The sequence below is a fragment of the Cnephaeus nilssonii genome (assembly GCF_951640355.1).
Source record: "Cnephaeus nilssonii genome assembly, chromosome: 14".
Classification (NCBI taxonomy): Eukaryota; Metazoa; Chordata; class Mammalia; order Chiroptera; family Vespertilionidae; genus Cnephaeus; species Cnephaeus nilssonii.
This window is the reverse complement of record NC_137085.1, coordinates 43483071-43503910: the sequence shown is the minus strand read 5'-3', so window position 1 is coordinate 43503910 and position 20840 is coordinate 43483071. Positions and strand designations below refer to the sequence as shown.

The window sequence follows — 20840 nt, the reverse complement described above, 5'->3', positions numbered from 1 at the left end:
GCACAGTCTTGTTGTAGTTAAGCCTTGATTATTGATGGTATCACTGGGAGGAATTGACCTCCAGGCCAATTGGCTGTGAGGATCAGCTGTGTCTACCATGGGAGAACTTCTGTGGTGGAGACACCCTTATGAGGGAAGACTTTCTTCAGTGGGGCTTTGGTGCTCACTGAGTCTGCCCCCTGAGTGCACTGGCTCTTGGATCTGAGGAGTTGTAATATGGATGGTCCTACTCTGACCCCTGGGTACACTGGCTCTTGGATCTCCAAGGAGGTGCTATTTTAGCCTCTGCCTGAGGCCACCCAGCAGGAGCTACGGAGAGATCTGCAGATTCCTCTTCTTTGTTTGGGTTTTGGAGGTGCCCAGATGGGGCCCAGCTGTGAAGCAATGCAAGCTGCTGTGGGGCCTTGTGCCTTCTTTTGGAAGTTCTGGTTCTCCCTGACTCAGCTGCAGTTTGTTAGGTAATTTTAGATTTCAAAGGACCAGGCCATGCATATGCAAAAGCTTCTGCGCACAGCTGGGTGGGGTGGAGTCTCAGGGCGGAGCAAACAGCAATGGCTTCCCATCAGCCCTTCCCTAAGAGGCCCCCAGGTCTCAGTGTCCCTCGGTAATCACTGCAAGCACCTTTGAGAGAAAGCCGCCCTCGAGTTCCATCTGCTGACAGACAGTCCAATTTCTCCTCGTGTGAGTCTGGGTCCCCAGAGTCTCGCCCGGAACTGGAGTTCAGACCAGTTGGGAGCTTGTGTCTCCCTGCAGATTGAAAAAGACAGCCGCATACTCCGTTGCCAGCCCTCTCTGCATGCGTGCCTCTGTACCTCTATACTTCACTTCCGCAGCTCTTCTGGGTCTCAGTGTGCTTTTCTCTTCCCTTCTAGTTGTAGAATTTCCACTCAGCCAGCCTTCCTGTGGTTCTGGCCAGAGGATATTATGGACTTCTTACCCAGAAGTCAAAAGATAAGTACGTGTATTATATGCATTAGAAAAATTTAGTCTAGATAGATTGCATGTTTTTATTGGACTTCTTTGTATGTTAAACAATCCAATGGTAAATATAAATAATTTGAAAAGGATCCCTCTGGCTGGTTTATAGTTATGTTATAGTGAGTGAAATGTGACCCACTATAGGTCTTCTTGACCTCACTAGGCCTATGTACTTCTGATGAGTGAGAAGGTCAAGGCATGTCAAATGTCCTGCTAGACATTCAGGCACAAATAAGACATTTCCTCCAATAAAATCAGCTAGCCCTAATACTGTTTTGGGTGGTAACTCTTTTTTCTTTGACAACTTTCTCTATTACTTCTTTGGAAATTATCAGTTTAGACTTTTGTATCTATTGAGGACAATTTTGGTAAATTATTTTTCTTAGAAAGTTTTATGTTATCTAGCTTTTCAAATATATTTGCATAGAATAATGGAAAGTAGTCTTTAATGATTTAATTTCTTTATTCTATTTTGATGGTTATATCCTATTTTTAAAACTTTATTAAGATACTAGAGGCCCCGTGTAAAAAATTTGTGCATGGGTAGGGTCCCTAGGCTTGGCCGGTGATCAGGGCCAATTGGTGCCTACCAGCTGCTGGGCCGGAGCCTTCCTTTGTTCCACACTGCCCCCTGTTGGTCAGTGCACATCATAGCGAGCGATCGAACTCCTGAGGGGACACTTTGCATATTAGCCTTTTATATATATAGATAATTCAGATACCATACAAATCACCCTTTTAAAGTATATAATTCAGTTGCTTTTTGTTTAGTCATAGAGTTGTATACCCATCAACACTATCAATTTTAAGACATTTTTATTAACCCTAAAAGAAATGCTGTTGCCCCTAAATTTCCTCTGGCCAACCACTATTCTACTTTCTGTCTCTACAGATTTGCCTATAATGGACATTTCATATGAATGGAATCATATAATGGTCCTACTTGTGTCTTTTATTGCCATGGTGTTTTCAAGGTTCACTCATGTTGTAGCATGTATGAGTACCTCGTTTATTTTAGTTGCCTAATAATAGTCCATTGTACAGATATTGCATCCCTCAGTATTTTTTGTACCTACCCTGTCTTTATTCTTAATTTTTCAGGCAGGAGTTTGTCTATTTTGTTTACTTACTCATTTATTTTGTTTTCTAACTCATTTTATGCTGCTTTTATCTTGAATTATTCTATCATTCTGATTTCTTTTGGCTTGCTTGTTCTTTTTCTGTTTTTGAATTAAGTGATTCACTTACTTATTTTTAATGTTTCCTTTTTATTGATATAAACACTTAAACTTTTATTTTTTTCTGTAGGTTGTGCTTTAAATATATCCTATTGATTCTTATGTGGCATTTCTATTGGAATTTTTGATAAATGCAGCAATTTAAGTTTGTATTGATTTAAGAGGTTTTTTTAAATAAAGTGTTTATTTCCAGATTGAAGATAGATCTCTTAAAATGTGTCATGGATTTCTAGTTTTATTGCATCATTTATCTTTTAAACAAATAGAAATATTTTTCTTAATTTTTATGAAATTTTCATGTGCCTCTGAAATTGTATTTTTTAAGCAGGTTACCAGTTATTGGTCTTACTCTTGCCACATGCAGACTATATTCACCCATTTACCCAAGGATAATGACCCATATTCCATCTAGTCACATGTCAAAATCTAAGATCTCTACATGTTATGCTATATATATCTCTCTACTGAGTCTAGATGTGGCTCTACTTGGTTCAGAAATCTATAAAGCAACAAAAATTATCTGCCCCCTGCCCATCTACGTAATATACACTGGTGGTACAGGGACACGCTAACTGCAATAAGTACTCCTCAGAAAGAGGAAGGATAGAAGTGACAGAATTGTCATTGATCTACATTCTTTTTTTAAAAAATATTTTTATTTATTTCAGAGAGGAAGGGAGAGGAAGAGAGATATAGAAACATCAATGATGAGAGAAAATCATTGATTGGCTGCCTTCTGCATGCTCCCTACTGGGGATTGAGCCCGCAACCCGGGTTTGTGCCCTTGACTGAAATCGAACCTGGGACCCTTAAGTCCACAGGCTCATGCTCTATCCACTGAGCCAAGCCAGCTAGGGCGATTCACATTCTTTTTTTTTTTTTTTTAAATGTTTTAATTGATCTTTAAAAAGAGAGGGAGAGGGATAGAGAGATAGAAACATCGATGAGAGAGAAACATCATCAATTGGCTGCCTCCTGCACACCCTTACTGGGGATCAAGCCCACAACCCGGGCATGTGTCCTAACTGAGAATCAAATGGTGATTTCTTGGTTCATGGGTGAATGCTCAACCACTGAGCCACACCGGCCAGGCTATCCACGTTCTTAAATACTGCCAGGCACAAATTGTTAGGGAGCTCTGCATTGGTGTCAGGAATGTTCTTTGGTTAGACCCTGATTCTGCTTTCTGGCAGCAGCTTCCCTTTCCTATTTCTCTTTGTTGTCCTTGGCTCTGCCCCTATATGACTTTTTCTGTTATTCTCCTTGACCACACCTGCAATGGTTGTCATAGAATATATCTTCCTGTGGGTTTTCATCTTTCTCAGTTCATTTCCCTTCCAAGAAGTTTGGAGGCCAAAAGATATTTTAAATATTGAACAGCTAAAGGATTTAAAAATGCAATTCCTGGCTTGTTTGGAAGTACAGTTATTAAAAACTTCGTAAGTTTCTTCTTTATTTGACTACGGTTAGCTCAAACTGCTAGTAACCTCTCTCTCAATTCTTTCTAGACAAAGTTCTCAGACTTGTATTTCTTTAGTTTTTTTTCCGCATAACATTTTGAGTGTCAATTTGAGATGGTTGTTAATTTCAGATATCAGAAACCCTGGGAACTTCTGTTTGTCTAGCTCCCTATGCTGATATTTGCTCTAATGCAACTTCATTCACTGGGAGGATCTAGCAATTGGATGAACTTTTCTGCAAGCCTGAGATTTACTAGTAATGGAACCTTGTCTCAGAAAAGTCTTTCTCAGTTTTCCCTCTTACTGTTTGAGATCTAAACATTGTTGGCTCTGCTACTATTTCAAGGATCCACATTTCTAGAATCTCTTATTTCCCTTTTGCTTCTGGTAAACCAACCAATTTCTTGAATTTATCTCTCTCTCTCCCTTTTTAAAAGTAACTTGGTAAAACAGTTGTCAATTAGCAATTCACACACAGAACTAACTGTTTTCCAATCTCTTTCCCAGTCTCTCTAGGTAACTATTTGACTCTTCACCCGCTGTGGCTATCAGATGTTTGGCCTTTCCAGCCTCTGATGTCAGTCAGTTTCCTACTGTCTTCTGCTTGGCCTTTAGCCAGTGCCATGTTTATTACATGTTATCACAATAGCACCCACCCCACTTCTTGTACTAATTTCAGTGTTAGAATAACTAAACTTAATCTATGATAACAAACAGCCGCCCCCAAATCACAGAGGCTTACCACCTAAAGGTTTATTTCCTATGCACACAAAGTATGGTAGGTAGGTAGTAAGGTGGGGTTGGGCATATTCCACATAGATACTCTGGGACTCAGGCTGATTGAGGCTCCATCATCTGGAATGTCATTGATTGCTCTGGTAGGGAAAGATAGAGTTGAGGGTTGTCCAAAGACTGTAACTGTCTTGGCACAGAAATGGCACATAATTTCTGCTCATATTTATTTTATTGGCCAGAACTAGTCAAAAGGCCCCATTAAGGGAGCTGGGAATTTTAACCTGTATTTCTAGGAAAGAAGGAGAAATTGTCTTGGGGAGTACAGTATCTATCACATATAGAAGACTTTCTTGTGAAACTTCCCTCCTAGGGGGGCTCTAAGACTAGACTTTTGTCCTTCTAGCTGTGAAGCCATTGCCCTGTACAATGTTGGCAAGCACCCGGAGGATGTCAGCAGAGTTGGTGTTTTGAAGTTATATGGTTACAGGCTTTCATCCAAATGTTGTCCTGTAAACTTTCACTGAATTTTCAGCTCCTATATACTTTTAGTATGTTGTGCTTTATATATAGATATATATGCAAGGTAGGTCATATTTGTAATACAATAGTTAATAAATAATATAAGAATAAACTTTCTCATACTTATAAGTGTAAACCTACGTTTGCCCACCCGTGTGTGTGTGTGTGTGTGTGTGTGTGTGTGTGTGTGATATTGCATTTTCCATTGTGTTAAGTTTCTCTGCATAACCATGGAAATGTAATTTGGTTGGCATTGTGAGAGTTCCCGTCTCTGGGAATCTCATTACTAACCTTTCTTGCTACTGCCTCTTATCACCATGTCTTCCATTTGTCTTTGACTGGCTCTTGGCTGCTTATGGTAGCCCTTGCACATGATGTAATCTGAAGATTATAACTTCTGATTTTGCCAACAATTTGGTTTTCTTATAATTTTTCCATTTTCAATTTTTCTTTGCTTCTTTTGAGTGATTTCTAGGAAGGAAAGGGAAAATACTTATTTGTGTAGCTATGTCCATAGTAGAAGACTGTTTTAACTCTACATGCTATTCATGAAGAGAGGCCTGTTCATTTGTTTTTATGTGAATGAAATTAATTACTTTGAAACCAAAGAAGCTTATATTATCTACTTAATATGCAACTACTCATGCATTCACAGAAGTGTGCATTAAAATGGGCCTTAAGCTCATATAATAGAATCTTTTGATGTTATTCTAGTGTAATTAATTCAAATTCCTTAAGCCAGTAATATTAACACTTTAGGAATAGGAGTTTACACAGGTAATCAGCTGTTTGCTTTTGTTTTGAAATGGGGCAACTTGGTCTTTATGCCATTCATGCCAGATATACTGTCAAGATATTCTTTGGACTAGAGTAATTATTAATATACTAGAGGCCCGGTGCACGAAATTTGTGCACTGGGGGGGAGGTGTCCCTCAGCCCAACCTGCACCCTCTCCAATCTGGGACCCCTCGAGGGATGTCCCACTGCTCATTTAGGGCAGTCGGATATCCCTCTCACAATCCAGGACTGCTGGCTCCCAACTGCTCACCTGCCTGCCTTCCTGATCGCCTCTAACCACTTCTGCCTACCAGCCTGATCACCCCCTAACCACTGCCCTGCCAGCCTGATTGATGTCTAACTGCTCCCCTGCCAGCCTGTTTGCCCCCAACTTCCCTCCTCTGCCAACCTGGTCACCCCTAACTGCCCTCCCCTGCAGGCTTGATTGCCCCCAAGTGCCCTCTCTTGAAGGCCTGGTCCTTCCCAACTGCCCTCCCCTGCTGGCCATCTCGTGGCAGCTATCTTGTGTCCACATGGGGGCAGGATCTTTGACCACATGGGGGCAGCTATCTTGATTTTGTGTGTTGGAGTGATGGTCAATCTGCATATTACTCTTTTATTCGATCGGATAGAGGCCTGGTGCACGGGCGGGGGCCGGCTAGTTTGCCCTGAAGGGTGTCCTGGATCAGGGTGGGGGTTCCCTTGGGGCATGGGGCAGCCTGGGTGAGGGGCTTGTGGTGGTTTGCAGGCCGGCCATGCCCCCTGGCGACCCAAGTGGAGGCCCTGGTATCTGGGATATATTTATCTTTACAATTGAAACTTTGTAGCCTGGAGGGAAGCCAAGCCTTCTGCCCACTCAGTGGCAGCAGCCATTTCTGTTGTTGTTTATTCACCTTATATAATTGAAACTTTGTAGCCTGGAGTGGAGGCCTAGGCCGGCCAGGGCAGGTTGAAAGCTTGGCTTCCTCGGTCACTGGGGGCAATCCTAGCCTGCTCTCTCCAGCTCCGTAGCTGCCGCCATTTTTCTTGGGATTTACCTTCTATAATTGAAACTTTGTATCCTTGAGTAGAGGCCTGGGCTGGCCAGGGTATGTGGAAAGCTTGGTTGCCTCTATTGCTGGGGAAACCCAAACCTCCCTCCTGCTCTCTGTGGTGGCAGCCATCTTGGTTGGGGTTAATTTGCATACTCACACTGATTGGCTGGTGGGTGTGGCTTGTGGGTGTCGCGGAGTGGTTAACTTGCATATTACTCTTTTATTACGTAGGATAATATACTTTAAAAACCTTAACTCTCGCTTGGGGTGGTGAATACACAATATGCTGGGCAGATGATGTATTGTGGAATTGTGCATGTGAAACCTGTATAATTTTGTTAACCATTGTCACCCCAATAAATTCAATAAACAGGAATAAAATAAAAATAAAACCCCTGAATCTCTTTAGCCTTACTTTTTTACCATTCAGAGTATCTTTGGCTAGTCAGTATAAGCTGTTTTTGGAGGGGAGGATCAAAGAAACCCTAAGAAGTATTCTAGGATTTGAAGATAATTGAGATCCAGTTGTCTGAAGATAGGGTGAGAATGTCCTGATCCTGGTTGGAGCAGGACAGTCCTGGTTTTCACCACTACTAGTGTACTTAGTACCTCATTTCCCTCTTCAAATGTCCCAGGTGGGATAATCAATTATTGTGTCACCTTACTTAATACATGTCCCTTCAAATGTTTTCACAGTCATGTGTTTGTCAGTTAATCAGACTGACAACATTTATTTAATGTTTACACTATTAAGATCGGCAAAGGCTCCAATGGCTATATTCCTTTTGTTCCCTCCCAATATTCTCCATGAGGCTCCCTATTCTTGAAGATTTTTTGTGAAGACAATTCATAATAATAATGGGTCATATTTACATGTCACTCAATGTATGTTGAGTGAAGAAAATTACTCCATTAAGTGGTTTTTATTTTAGGCTTCAAATTCTGTGGTTTTATGGTTATAGGTATACAAATCACATAACAGCATGAGACACATTGAAAAACAAAGTCTCTCTTCATAACTTGGAAATGTCACAGTATCTCCCAAGGACTTAAGATTTCACTTAAGATTCTGCAAGGGAATCTAAAAGTCTTCATTTGTCAGTTGGTACATTCATACACCAAATAACACTACCTTAGCATGTAAATCATTTGTCCATGAAATCTTTAAAGAGGATTGTCAAACATTTCTTTGCAGTCTTTGATTTTATTGGTTTTGTGCTTCTAATGTGTCAGAAAATATAGCTGACACTTGAGGGCAATTTTCTTTTAAAGTTTTAGGTAGCAGATGATTATAAAACCTAATTTGGGTTAGATTTACATCAGAAAGTACAGTGGCTGAAAGAGTACTTGTGAACTACATTAATAATTCTAAAATTTAAAATTAATGTATTCTGCCATCTGGAGTCTTAACTAAACATTTTTAATGTCTTTGAAATCTGCAAAGAAAATATGTCTCTTGTCAAATAACCAGAAGCTAGTGTTCAGATAGAATTTTCGTTGTTCTCATGTCACATATTGCTCAGTTTCAAACCTCCTTTGCAATCAATGTTATGCATATGTATGTTGACAGTTTTCCCATTCAGCAAGTAGATTTATAATTCCTCCTGAGACACGTTTTTGCTGCAAAGAACTAGCATCTCTATATGCATAATCACTCCCACTTTATGTGTGCTTTTACAGAGTGAGCTGGGATACTCTTTATTTTTATGGACACATTTGAAAGCCACTGCTCTCAGCATTTATATTAAGATTACAATAACAATATGTAAGCACAATCAATCATTTAAGATGTAATAATCATTTACAATGTGTTAGACTATGTTAGGCACTGAGATCACAAAGATGAATATAAAATAAACCCTGTGTCTAAGAAGCTCTTAATGTAATGAGAAGGAAGATTCATTAATGAATAATTTATAAAGCAATGTGAAAGGCATAGCAGTGATAAAGATATTGATTTCTTTGAAACCCCTCCCCACATCACCCCCACCACATAGACATGGGAGTATGGAAACCCTAGAGTGTAATTTGGTTCCCTCTCCTTTGAGGAGTATCCTGTGAGCTAATCCAACCCTGTCTGCCCTCCACTGACTGTTGGGGCAGCCTTAGGGAAGCTGCAGGTCCCTCCCTGAGTATTCTCTGGACTTGATTTGTTCAGCCCTGAAACTCACTTGAGGATTTGAATGTGTTTATTCAAAGGGGGCTTACAGATCCAATTTGGTGTGAAATCATCCAGCTCTTACGGTAGGAAATTCAAGCTCCCAAAAGACCCCAAAAACACAATTAGAAGGTTCTCCTGACAAGACATGACTTGGGACGACTATGTTAGGCCCTAGGAGATAGGAAGAACAGGATCTCGGGGGTTCAGGTGATTGTAAAGCGGGTGGTGGAAAGTTGTATATCAACTGGAGAAGTTGGGCATTTGTTCAGAATGGGACCTGCTCAAGCTGTCTTTGCCCTTCTAGGTTCTATTTAATTTGACCCTCTTCACATCAGTCTAAGTGGCATTTTTGGCAACAGGGTCATGGTTCCAAGCTCTTTTTTATACAGTTGGCAGCTCTGATTCTGTCCTGTCAGCCCTTTCCTTATTCCTAATTCTACTCATATTCATACTCTCTCCCACAGTAGACTAGAGAAAGTAAGTTTCATCTCTTGTAATTAAGGATGTCTTTCATAAAGATTTCTTATATAAAGAAGTAGCCAAAGCATTGAGCTCCTGGCTTGATAGAACAAGGTCCTCAGCAGAAGCAAGGCTGCTTGTCAAGGAATATTCTGGCTTCTGGCAGGAAGCCATTCTCCTTCCAGCAAGAATGTCAGCCTGTACCTGAACACCGGCATCAAAGACACAGCTCTTCATTCAGTCAGCAGCATGGAATGTCAGGCTGCTTTGGCCTTGAACTGACTGCTGACCAGCTGCTGCCAAATACACGTCTGGGCAAATTAACATCTGCAGAAGCGAGGCTATAGACTAGAACAGTGCTGGTCAACAATGACCTTTTTACTAATCCAAGGTGATGTATAGGCTGTAAAGTTATAAAACAAGGTTTTTGTATAAAATGCATTCCATTTAAAGGACTCATATAATTTTTACCTATCTTTGGTGATAGAGGTCTTTTTATTAAGGGTGATAGATGGTTATTTTATTTTTAATGTTTTTGTCAAGACAAAGGTGGGCAATTTTATGTTGGTTCTACAAATTTTGAGGGAAAGTTTTGCTGCTCCATGAGACACTCAGGTTTGGAAACCACTGATCTGAGCCTGGTATACAACTATTCGCTAGAGCTTTCTTAACTTCAGCACTTTTGACATTTTAGGCCAGCTACTTCTTTGAGGAGGGCTTGTCCTGTGCATTGTAGGATGTTTAGCAGCACTACTAGATACCATTAGCATCCCTCCCCACCCAGGTGCAACAATCAAAAATGTCTCCAAGTATTGGCAAATGTCTCAGGGTGGCTTGGAGTAAGGTAGGCAGGGGCTGTGGTCAAAAACTTTTAAAGTTACTGTTCCAGAGACATTGTACATTTTATCATATTCATTTTTTCCTCATAAATTTTATATTTCATTAAATGACAAGTCATGGAAAATTGCATGGTGGCCATAAATAAATGCAGGTAGCAAGGAGAACAAGGCTATATAAAGGTTATATTTATTATACCTTGATTATTTTTTGTCTCACAAAGTTGCTGTAAGGCTTAATTAGTATTGACAAAGTATTTTAAAATACCCAACTAAAACTTTTGTAAATAGATACAATATTATTACACATAATAATGTTTTGCCTTTATATGTCACTAGCGTTCCCGTTGCAGGAAAAATCCTGCAATAGGGTTTCCTGCTGCACTCTACCCCACCCTGCCTGCTCTCCTCCCTTGTCCCCCACCCCGCGTTCTTCGCCAGCCCCCCTGCTTTTCTAACTTCTCCGCCAGCCCGCTCTCCTTCCTTCTTCCCTGGCCCCGCCTCCGCTCCTCCCTTCTCCCCCGGCCCACCTTCTCTGCCAGCCCGCCTGCTTTTCCCTTCTCCCACGGCCCCGCCTCCGCTCCTCCCTTCTCCCCCGCCCCGCCTTCTCCGCCAGCCCGCTCTCCTTCCTTCTCCCCCGGCCCTGCCTCCGCTCCTCCCTTCTCCTCCGCCCCCCCCCCCCCCCCCGCTTGCTTGCTTCTCTGCATCTTTGCTCCCTTCTGCAGCTCTTGGCTTCTTTCTACGCTGTCTCGATATGCAAATTAGCCGCCATCTTTGTTGGGATAATTTGCATATTCACCCTGATTGGCTGGTGGGCGTGGCTTGGCTGGTGGGCGTGGCTTGGGCGTAGCGAAGGTGCGGTCAATTTGCATATTTGTCTATTATTAGATTAGATTATTGTTCACTTGAGATTCTCAATGCATTGATTCATTTGTTTCCTCAGTATATGATTTTCAGTTTATCTCAGGGAAATTGATAATACAAACTAGTGTCCACCTGACAGGGAATAAAGTCAGGGAATTAATTTAATCTGCCATTTCCTTTATAATACCCTGATTATTATTATTACTGTATCTTTATATAGAATACATATATATTTAGTATATAGTACATATATTATATTTAAAATATAAAATTTTTGAAATATGTTTAGAATATTTAATAAAACTTTTGATGTTTTCTATTATATATTACTCTATGTTATATATTTTATAATTTTTAAGCACATACATTTCTCTTTGCTAGGCTGGCAGCCTCGTAGAAATAGGAGGAGGTCTAAGCCTTCAGTTGTGTGTCTCTCGGAAGCTACAGGCTGTGGGCACATTATTCATTAGGGAATGCTAATTGCATTAGTTCAGTCCTCCAAAGAAACACTTTCATTATAGATTTATCTTTCCAATGCTGGGCTTTTGGCTGTTATTGAGATTGCTATAAGAAAAGAAACATATCTGTATTTTTTGTAATAATCCAGTTATAATACAATTTAAAATATATGGTGGGATAATCAGAACTGCATTCTGACTGTCATGAGTACTGTCTTTGCCTTCATGGGTCCCTTCCTTTATAAAAAAAAAACACGTTAAAAATTATAGTTTATGACTGCATTGGTATAAATATGGATATAATTCCAGCTGGGTTACATTCTTCTTTTTCTTATTTAAAAAGAATTGAAACACTCTGGGGGCCCCTAAAAAGCATGACAAGTTCTGGCACTGTGCCTAAGGTACCCAATAAAGACATGGGCTCTGGGAATAATACATTGAAGTGTTAGTTAGTGCTTTCCCCCTTAATTCCTATGCTCTTAAGGAGGTATTCTAGTTTTATTGCTTCAGGTAAGAATGATCCAGCAGGCAACACAGCCAAATTCTTGAATTTGGGGTTCAAAAGCTTAGACCTTAGGATGACAACCTAGATTTGGAAGAATAAATGAAAAGGTGGGCTATGCTGTCTCAGAGTAGATGAAGAGTTTATGGACTGAAGACAGAGGAGGTGGAGAAGTTGAGAACGTGTGAATTTGTTCAGGATCCCAAATTTGAATTAAGACTTTGGAAGTCCTAGAGCAGGTGGGACTTATCACTGCCTCGGCCTCTATCTCCAGGGTAATGTCTGCAGAGCTGTCTGAAGGACAGGGCTCCTATGTGTCTGCCATGGTCAGGATGGTAGGGACATGAAGCACCTACCTGCTTGGTGGGACAGCATCTGAGTTTCTAGAAACCCTGGGTGGAGGGGGACACAAGAAAGCTTTTGGTAGGCTACTGAGTGGCACCCTTGAGTCTCAGTGCCAGTCTATAAAAACATCTGTGTGGCAGGACCAGGAAGGCATAGCAGAGATCTGCATGGATCCATAACAGAAAACCACAGGGGAATGTTTCCACAAATGTTACCAAGAAGAGAGGATGACAACAAAGATGGATTCTTGGCATGGGGGAATCACATGGACCCTTTAGATCGGAAAGGACTCCTGAACTGACCAAGACTAATGTTTTCCAACTGGAAAATGAGAGCTTTGTTAAATTATGGAAATTAAGTTTAATTCAATTTGTTAAATTATGGAAATTAAGTTTAATCATTGTTGTGATTCTTATATACCAGAATTTTTGAAGCCTGATTAGTATTCACTATACATAGATGTTTATAGAGCTTTACAGTATTTGAAGGACCTTTTGTATTTTTTTTTTCATTTTAATTCTAATAAAATCTAAAAATGTACTGGTATTTGTCTATGTTCTCATTTTACATATGAAGCACAGAGGGTTAAATAACTTGCCTAAGGTCACACAGCTAGGACCTGGCTTAGCAAAGACTCAAACTCATGGCCTTATTACATCTACCACCCCTGCCTCTTGATGTTGTTCAATATCCCCACTAAGGACTTTCATGAGAACTTTCTGTCAGTCTCAATGCTGGTATTGTACCAATATGCTTTTAGTGTTTTTAAAATTAATGCTCAGTTGTGAGGAAGGCAAGAGAGCTGGAGCTCTGCCACTTCAATCTGGGCTTCTTTGCTGTTGTATTCTATGCCTAACTCTGCTCCCAATTCTCAGAGGTCGGGAGGTAAGGTGTAATTTGAATGCAGTACAAAGGCCAAGATGCGGGTTGGTTCCTAAAGGACCTCCTAACTTGGACACTGAGTGCCCCATCTAGGTGAATGGATACTGTTCTGTTTCCACAGCCCTGTGACCACACGCAGCATGTTGTAGATTTTTCTTAATTGTCTATTGTTCTTGCCACATTGTGAGCAAGTGAAGGCAGGGACTACATCAGGCTTGCTTTCCATTGCATCCCCTGTACCTAGCAAAATGCCTTGCATGTAGTAGGTACTTAAAAGTACATGCTGAATGAAGGGACAATTGAAGGGACAGATGGATAGAGAAATTTTTGGATACTTCAGTGTCCATTATACAATTCTAACCCTGTATCCCTTAATTGCAAGTTCGCTTCTGAGGGGTGCTTGGGTTCAGCTTCCTTTATCTTACCCAAGAAAGCTTTATAAAAATAGCTACTTCTCTTGCATGCTACTTCATCTCTTCTTTCTTCTCTATCCCCAAATTTCTCCCTTATTATTATTTCTAACCAGTCTTTTAGACAAGATGTTTGGAATATTTTTTCTTGTTCCATTTACATGTTTTAAGAACTGTTTTTTTTTCTACCTTATGTTTAATGGTCAGTTTCTTTTAGACCCTCTTTAGAAACAGGAGCACATGTTATAAATTCATATGAGCAACTACTGTCTGTTCTCTCTCATTTTGAAAAAAATTATAATTAAAATTCATGGTGGGAAAAATTTCTAAAGTGGCAAGTTGCCTTTCTAAGATATTACCATGTCTTATTTTAGAATTTACTTTCCATAACTAATCTACATTATTAAATAAGATTCACTTCATTGGAGTCACTGAATAATTGCTGCTTGCTAAGTATTGTTTTGTGATATTAGTTTTACCACATATGCCAAGTTGTTTTTAGGAAGTAGCCTCAGTATTATTCAAAAAGAGATGGAAAATATAGGTCATAAATCTAGTAAATTTGTAATTAAAATAATTTCAAAAACATAGTCAATTTTTATTGAATATATTTTTTTAAAGTTTAAATGCAGTACATGATAAATAAGCTTTATCTCTTAACAGATTCTTACTTTTTTCTTAAGGCACCGCAACAGAGAAGCTTACCCCAAAGATTATGATATCGAGGGTCCTGAGAAAATTAAAAAACTGTGTAATTCAACATATCGGAGACTTGGAACTGATGAATCCCAAGTGAGTAGTGGCTGATAATATCTTTAAGACTGGAATCTTCCCCCTTGTGAAAAATGAAAAAATAAAGGGAGGAGCACTTTGCTAGTGCCATCCTCTTAGCCATGTGAGTGACTTAGGCATGCGGTTTAGTCACTGTGTGCTTCAGTGACCTCACCTTAAACATGTGTATACTTCAAAAGGTTATTGGGAAAATAAAATGAGAGAAAAAAAGTAAAGTGCTTAATTCAGCCTGGCACAGACCAAGTGCTCAAGAAATGATTACTGTTGTTATACTTTGGCTGCACCTGCGGCATCTTGCTAGGTGTCTGCTTTGACCTTCACAATAACCATGTGAAGTAGGAATTATCTTGATTTTATAGATGGGTAGGATCTCCTAGAGGTTAAGCAACTTTCTCAAAGTCACACAGTTAGGGAGTGGAAGACTTAGATTTCAGTTCTTTTTGTACTTACGGTGACGGAGTTGTGAGTAATTAAAACATGCTAATATCCTTATAATATTTGTATACCCAGTTACAAAAAGAATATTCATTGCATTGCATCAGTAATTTGTATTTGAACTGCTTTTGTGAGTTACTGCTTGGCTATTTAGACTTCTACCCAATCAGTATGAGGCAGGAATTCAACTTCACAAAGACCCCTAAATTGTGTCCTACAATGATAAGAGCTTTGGGCGAGTTGAAGACCCAATTCAACCTTAATAGGATGGTCTTGGGGCCTGAAGAGCTGGTAATTTGACATGGGCGGATGTGAATGTGTTGAAAAAACTAGGTTTATATCACATTCTGCCCTCAAAGGCTGGCCTAGTTTGAAATAGGGCAGGTCCAGGAAGGAAGATCCACACTTATAATTGGAAATGGTTCTAGAAGATTCTCAGTTCTCCAGTATGATGGAAATAAATTAGCTTTGCAGGGCCCAGACTGTTACCTCCCTTCCTTGTATAGTTCAATTGACAGAGTAATAAGGATAGTCTGAAAAATGGGGACTTATTATAAAGATACAATTGCCTGGATATGGAACAAAAATTTTAAAAGAACCAAGACAGAAAGACAGTCTCTTTCATTCTCTCTATCTCTCTCTTTCTCTCACACAAGCACACAGAGAGTCTCTCTTGGCATCTCTGTTTCTCTCTGCTCAGTTGTGCTCTTTCCTCACAGCTCAGTTCTCAGGGGAATTCTGATGGTTTCTTCAGTTTCCACTCTACCCTCTTGCCTTTGCACCAGGCTGTCTCTCTGGTCATTAGCTCACACATGGATAGAGCTCTTGAGTCTGGTACCTTACTCTATCAATAGTCACCCTCTCCCACTTTCCCAAATCCAGTTTAACCTTGCTTTCTTGAGCACAGGGCTATAGTCAGGACAAGAGCAAGTGGAAAAAGCAGGCATTGCCTGGCGTGCACTTAGAGTTGTATTTTTTTGTTTTTTGTTTGTTTGTTTGTTTGTTTTTTACCTTGAAAAACATTTATTTTTTATTTCTAAATGAAAATGTTTTTGGTCTCTGGATTGTTGGAGGAAGCAAGATGAAGTGAAGTATGAGGTGTAAGAACCACAACATTCATTCCTTATATTCCATGCATTATAGTAGTCAATCCTCAGGTTTAATATATGATGCATAAATAAGATATTAACCTTCTCTTTGACGCTTGCAAAGTCATTGAAAACTTGTCCTTCCTTTACCAGATTTGCAGTATGTATTATATAGGAAGAAAAATAGACCAAGGAGTCACTATTTCTGATGAAACTGCTATTTTCATGTCTTAATAGTAGGTTACATTTTTCTCTATAGATTTTTTTTATATATAAAGCACTTGCTCATTCAACTTGTTTCTTGCTATTCTCAAACAAAGTTATAAAGTTGACAAGAAATACATTATTTCAGTTCTCAACCTAGATTCACTTATTTCAAATGGCTCACCCAAGGTCCCAGGTGCATAAAAGAAGGAGGGGATACAGAGTCTCCATACCTTCATGTGTCAGGTGGGATGCTAGATGTGGCAGGAGGATGGATGAGTGTCCCTTCCTCTTGTCACAGATTTTGATGGAGGTCTAAATACTAGAACACTCTTGATATTTGGTAGGAGCCATATGTCCTAAAGCAAGATACCTAAGTAGGAGCTGTAAAAGATTATAAACTAGGTGAGGCCAGTATGAATGGTTATGTCTTTGAAGACTAGAGCCCAAGAGTTGAAAGAGGATTTATTTAGTTGTGGGTTGTATGTCCCTCCTTCCACAGCTGAGAGGTGTTTCAAGGGGACCACTCAGAGAGATTAGTAGGTGTGTCCTGTAATTTAGAGGACATAGAGTCCAGGTATATGACATATGCCTGAGAACCTAAAGCTGAGAGGCCATGCTTGGTCTGGCAGAGCAGGTGGTGGGGGTGTTTGGGGGGAAGCAGTCCTTGAAGTGGGTTGTTGGTCAAGGATATATGAGTGTGTGAATTTACCCATGGGCTCATTGGAGAGAATTGGCCAGAGCACATTTGAAAAGGCTGCTTAGAGTAGGAGCAGGGCATGAAGAGACCGAGCACAACAGACCCATCAGAAACTCAAGGCTTGGGAAGAGGAGTTACAATCAACCGGGAGGAGCTTTGTCTGCTTCCAGCAAGCTACAGTTGGAGGGCCTTGTAAGAGAGTCCCTGGAAACAATTACAATTGTGCCACATGAGAGGAGTCAATTTTGAATGTCCTATAAGCCCAGGACCACCAGCACAGGTCAAGAGAGTAAGAGCCATTTAACACTATGCCTCATCTCTTCCCATCAGCCAGACATGGGAGGGGCCTGGGAGTTGGGGGAATAGAAGAGAGCAGCCTGGAAAGGAAAGGAAACAGCAGTGGAACAAGGCCCCACCCACTGCAGGCTTCCATGCCTAAAGCAGCCCTGAGCTGGGGAGGTGGGAACCTCAAATCTAATCAGTTAGAAGTGATTACTTCACTGGACTGGAAAATTTATAGCTACAATGAGATCCTTCTTGAGATTGAGGGGCCCAAAAAAGCTGTGGGACTTGCTTAAAATTTCCAACAAGCCAAAGGAAAGAACTAGCTATCCATGTAGGATTTAAGGGCAGCTTGATTAAAGTCAAATTGCTTAATGATCGCATTCTATTGATGGAATAGAATCAATTCAATAAGATGGTTACATGAACAGTGCCTCATTTCATCTTTGGAAAAACTCCCCAGGCAGGTACCACACGTGGCCCACATTGTGTAGATGAGGATACTGAGGCCAAGTGAAGCTTTATCACTTATTCAAAGTCAAACAGCTGGCAAGTTTATTAAAAATTAAAATCCATTTATTTCCCTACTGGTTCCAAAGTCTAAGATCATAAATACTTTCCCAAACTCCCTTTTAAAATGCCATGTTGCTCCACTCTTATGCCTTTTAAACATCCGACAGTACATACTCCTTGCAGAAAATGAGCCTGGTTACTTTTTTGCTCTGGCTTGGGTATTGTATACATCTTACTGCATATGTTGTGGGCTTTGATTTCTTACATCTTAGCTATAACCTCTGTCCTGTTTCCCAAATTATGTCTACATATGTGCTGGCCAGCCCTATTCCCATCTGCTTCTCCTCCTGAATGCCTTCGTAGCATTTTTTCCCCCCAGCATTGTTGCTGAGTGGTTGCTTCTTATGTGCACCAGCATTTCTGTTTAGCTGATTGAAGCTTTCCTTGTCCTCAACTGCTACTGCTGGGGCGAATGTGCACATTGGCTTTTTGTAAAGATATTTAAGATGAGACTCTCTTTGTCTACATTATGGCCAAGACTCCAAAAGGCCAAGAACAAAACCACAGTCTCATGTACCAAAGTGGAATATTAGGCCACTGAGGTGAAACCCTCAAAGAAGATGGTGCCCTTAGGCCACCACACATATGCAGAATATAAGAGGATTGAAATTCAGGAAACCAAAAGAGGAGTTGTGAGTAGAGAACAGGGTTTTGGAAAAGGTGTGCTGTAAGTCTTATCTGGAAACATACCCCTCTGGTTTCAGTGGTGGCATAATGGATTTCCTACCCCAATACCCTCAGGCTTCAGGAGGCTGCGTGGGACCATGGGAGACGGAGATTCACAGGGGAGCAGTAATTCAAGCCACTGGAGTTTCTCTGGTTGTCTTATTATTCTAAGTGACTATAGAAAAGAGCATTTTAAACTACAGTATTTTGTTTTGGTATTTTATTTGGATTTTGTTCAGGTGCTACTGGGCTATAACAGAGTGAGCCCCATGCACACTAAACTGATCATTGCTTGTTCATTTGTAAAGTCTCACCCAAGGATCCTCACAACACTACCGAAGGCGCTGTCACAATCACAGTCTCAAGACTGCTTCTGAGGAAGTGGTGCATGGCCTGTAAACTCAGAAGGTTTTATTTATGATATATTTTTATTGATTTCAGAAGGGAAGGCAGAGGGAGAGAGAGATGGAAATATCAATGATGAGAGAAAAATCATTGATCAGCTGTCTCCTGCATGCCCCCTACTGGGGATTGAGCCCGCAACTCTGGCATGTGCTCTGAGAATGGATCCATGATCTGTTGGTTCATGGGTCGAAGCTCAACTATTGAGCCACCCCAGCCGGGCTCAGAAGGATTTTAAGTACAAGCACATCTGATGCTGTCAAAGAAAAGCAAATAATTGTATTAAACAAATTTTCTTATACAGGTAATGAATTAATGCCAAGGCTTTTTTTGGAACTAACAGGACCACATTGATGAGCACTTTAGGTTACTATTAGTATTAGCAGTATTACAGTCATTTTAGACTTTAAAATAGCAAATAATTGAATAGTACAGAAGTATGCTAATATTCATTTTATGAATAAAGAGTAGCTAAGTGGGTCTCAAATTTGGCATTTAAAAATTAATGACCCTAAAAAGAATATAAAGGGATATAATTACACTGGATCTGAGAAATTCAATTATCATTTATTTAATTGACTCAGGTATGTTTTTCTTTGTTTGACACAGTAGAATGGTGTTTTGACCACATAGTCTTAGAGATGCTTGTATTCAGATCTAAGTATCTGAAAGAGGCATATAGATGAAATTCTTGTAAATGGAATAATTTTAAATGTCACTGTGAAAGAACAACTTAAATCAGGAGAAAGGAAGTTGTTTGGGGGTAGTGGATTGTTGAGTCCTGTCATGCTTCCTGTCTCCATTATCTCTGAGCTTGGAATTGATGCCATTGGTTCCAGCCTTATTAACCTGGAAGTACTTTGGATTGTCTTCTCCAGTATTGATTGGCACAATTGAATCTACATTTACTGTTTCAGGAATTCTGTATCAATTTTTGCCCGCTATGTGTACCTTCCTTGTTGTCTGCTGCAGCTATGGGTTTATTCTAGCAAATATCTTTTCTGCCATCCTAGGGGTTTGGGACAAGAATGAAAGTAGGTGTCCACCATTTTTATCCCATCACTCTCCTTCATAACTCTTCTTCTGTATCAAAAATCAGGCCCAAATTTAACTTTAGAGAAACTTGAATTTAATTTTTCATGTATATTAATTTGCTTAAGCAAGAACAAATGGAGCTAAAAATGTGCAAACACACACACACAAACACACACACACATACACACACACACATACACACACCTACTGTCTATTTATCCTACTTTGTGAAGTTAGGTTTTTCTCAATCCCTGGATAAAATATGTGCAGTTTCCATCATTTTTTGGTCCATTTTTATGTCTATTGGTCACATTTCAATAATTAAAATATATAATCAAAATTATGAATTTTATTTAAATTTAAATCTTTTCCCTTCCACCATTTAGAGTCTGCTGCAGGCCAGAGGTCTGCAGAGGGAAGTATGTGGGCAGGGCAGGGTTAATTGGTTTTCTGTTTCTTCATTTCTCTGCTCCTCCTTCCTTCTCTTAGACAACTAGACAGCTAAAAAGCTCTCATGGGGTAACTTTACTAATATTAATTACTTAACTGAGACCACTGTTGTGACAAGACTGTTTTGTTATCTGAGAGTGATCAGAATATGGCACTTGTCCAAGATTTATTTCTTTTCAGAACAGGGAATGAACCATCCCAAACAGGCTAGCATAAACAGGCAGTGGAAAAAGCAAAACACAATGAATTTTTTTTTTCTGATTGTACCCTATGAGTCCCAGTTATTCAAAATAGTAATGGGGTTGGGTCCTCTCTGCTCCTCTGGGATCCTTTAAGTAGTCTGTGTATGGCACTACTGAATTCACCCAGACATGAAGACAGCCAGCATTTCTAAGGGCAAAACTGCTGCTGAGAAATAAGAGCAGCCTTTTGGGTGCTTTTTAAAGATAAAGATTTGACAAAGTCTCATTGCTTACTTGTTGATGATAATGACATTTTTGGTCGTGGTGCAGAAAAGGTACAGTTGGTAGGGGAGTGCTGTTTAACAGGGTAAAA

General features: G+C 40.1%; 1 protein-coding gene across 1 annotated transcript in view; it reads left to right on the top strand.

Moving 5' to 3' along the window:
* CFAP95 (cilia and flagella associated protein 95) overlaps window positions 1-20840 on the top strand; it is a gene marked incomplete at both ends in the record, with an annotated part of 67291 nt that overhangs the window by 8046 nt on the left and 38405 nt on the right. The window contains one exon of the mRNA XM_079790314.1: window positions 14342-14450. Within this exon, the coding sequence (XP_079646440.1) occupies window positions 14342-14450 (109 nt within the window). The remainder of the gene's footprint in view (window positions 1-14341; window positions 14451-20840) is intronic.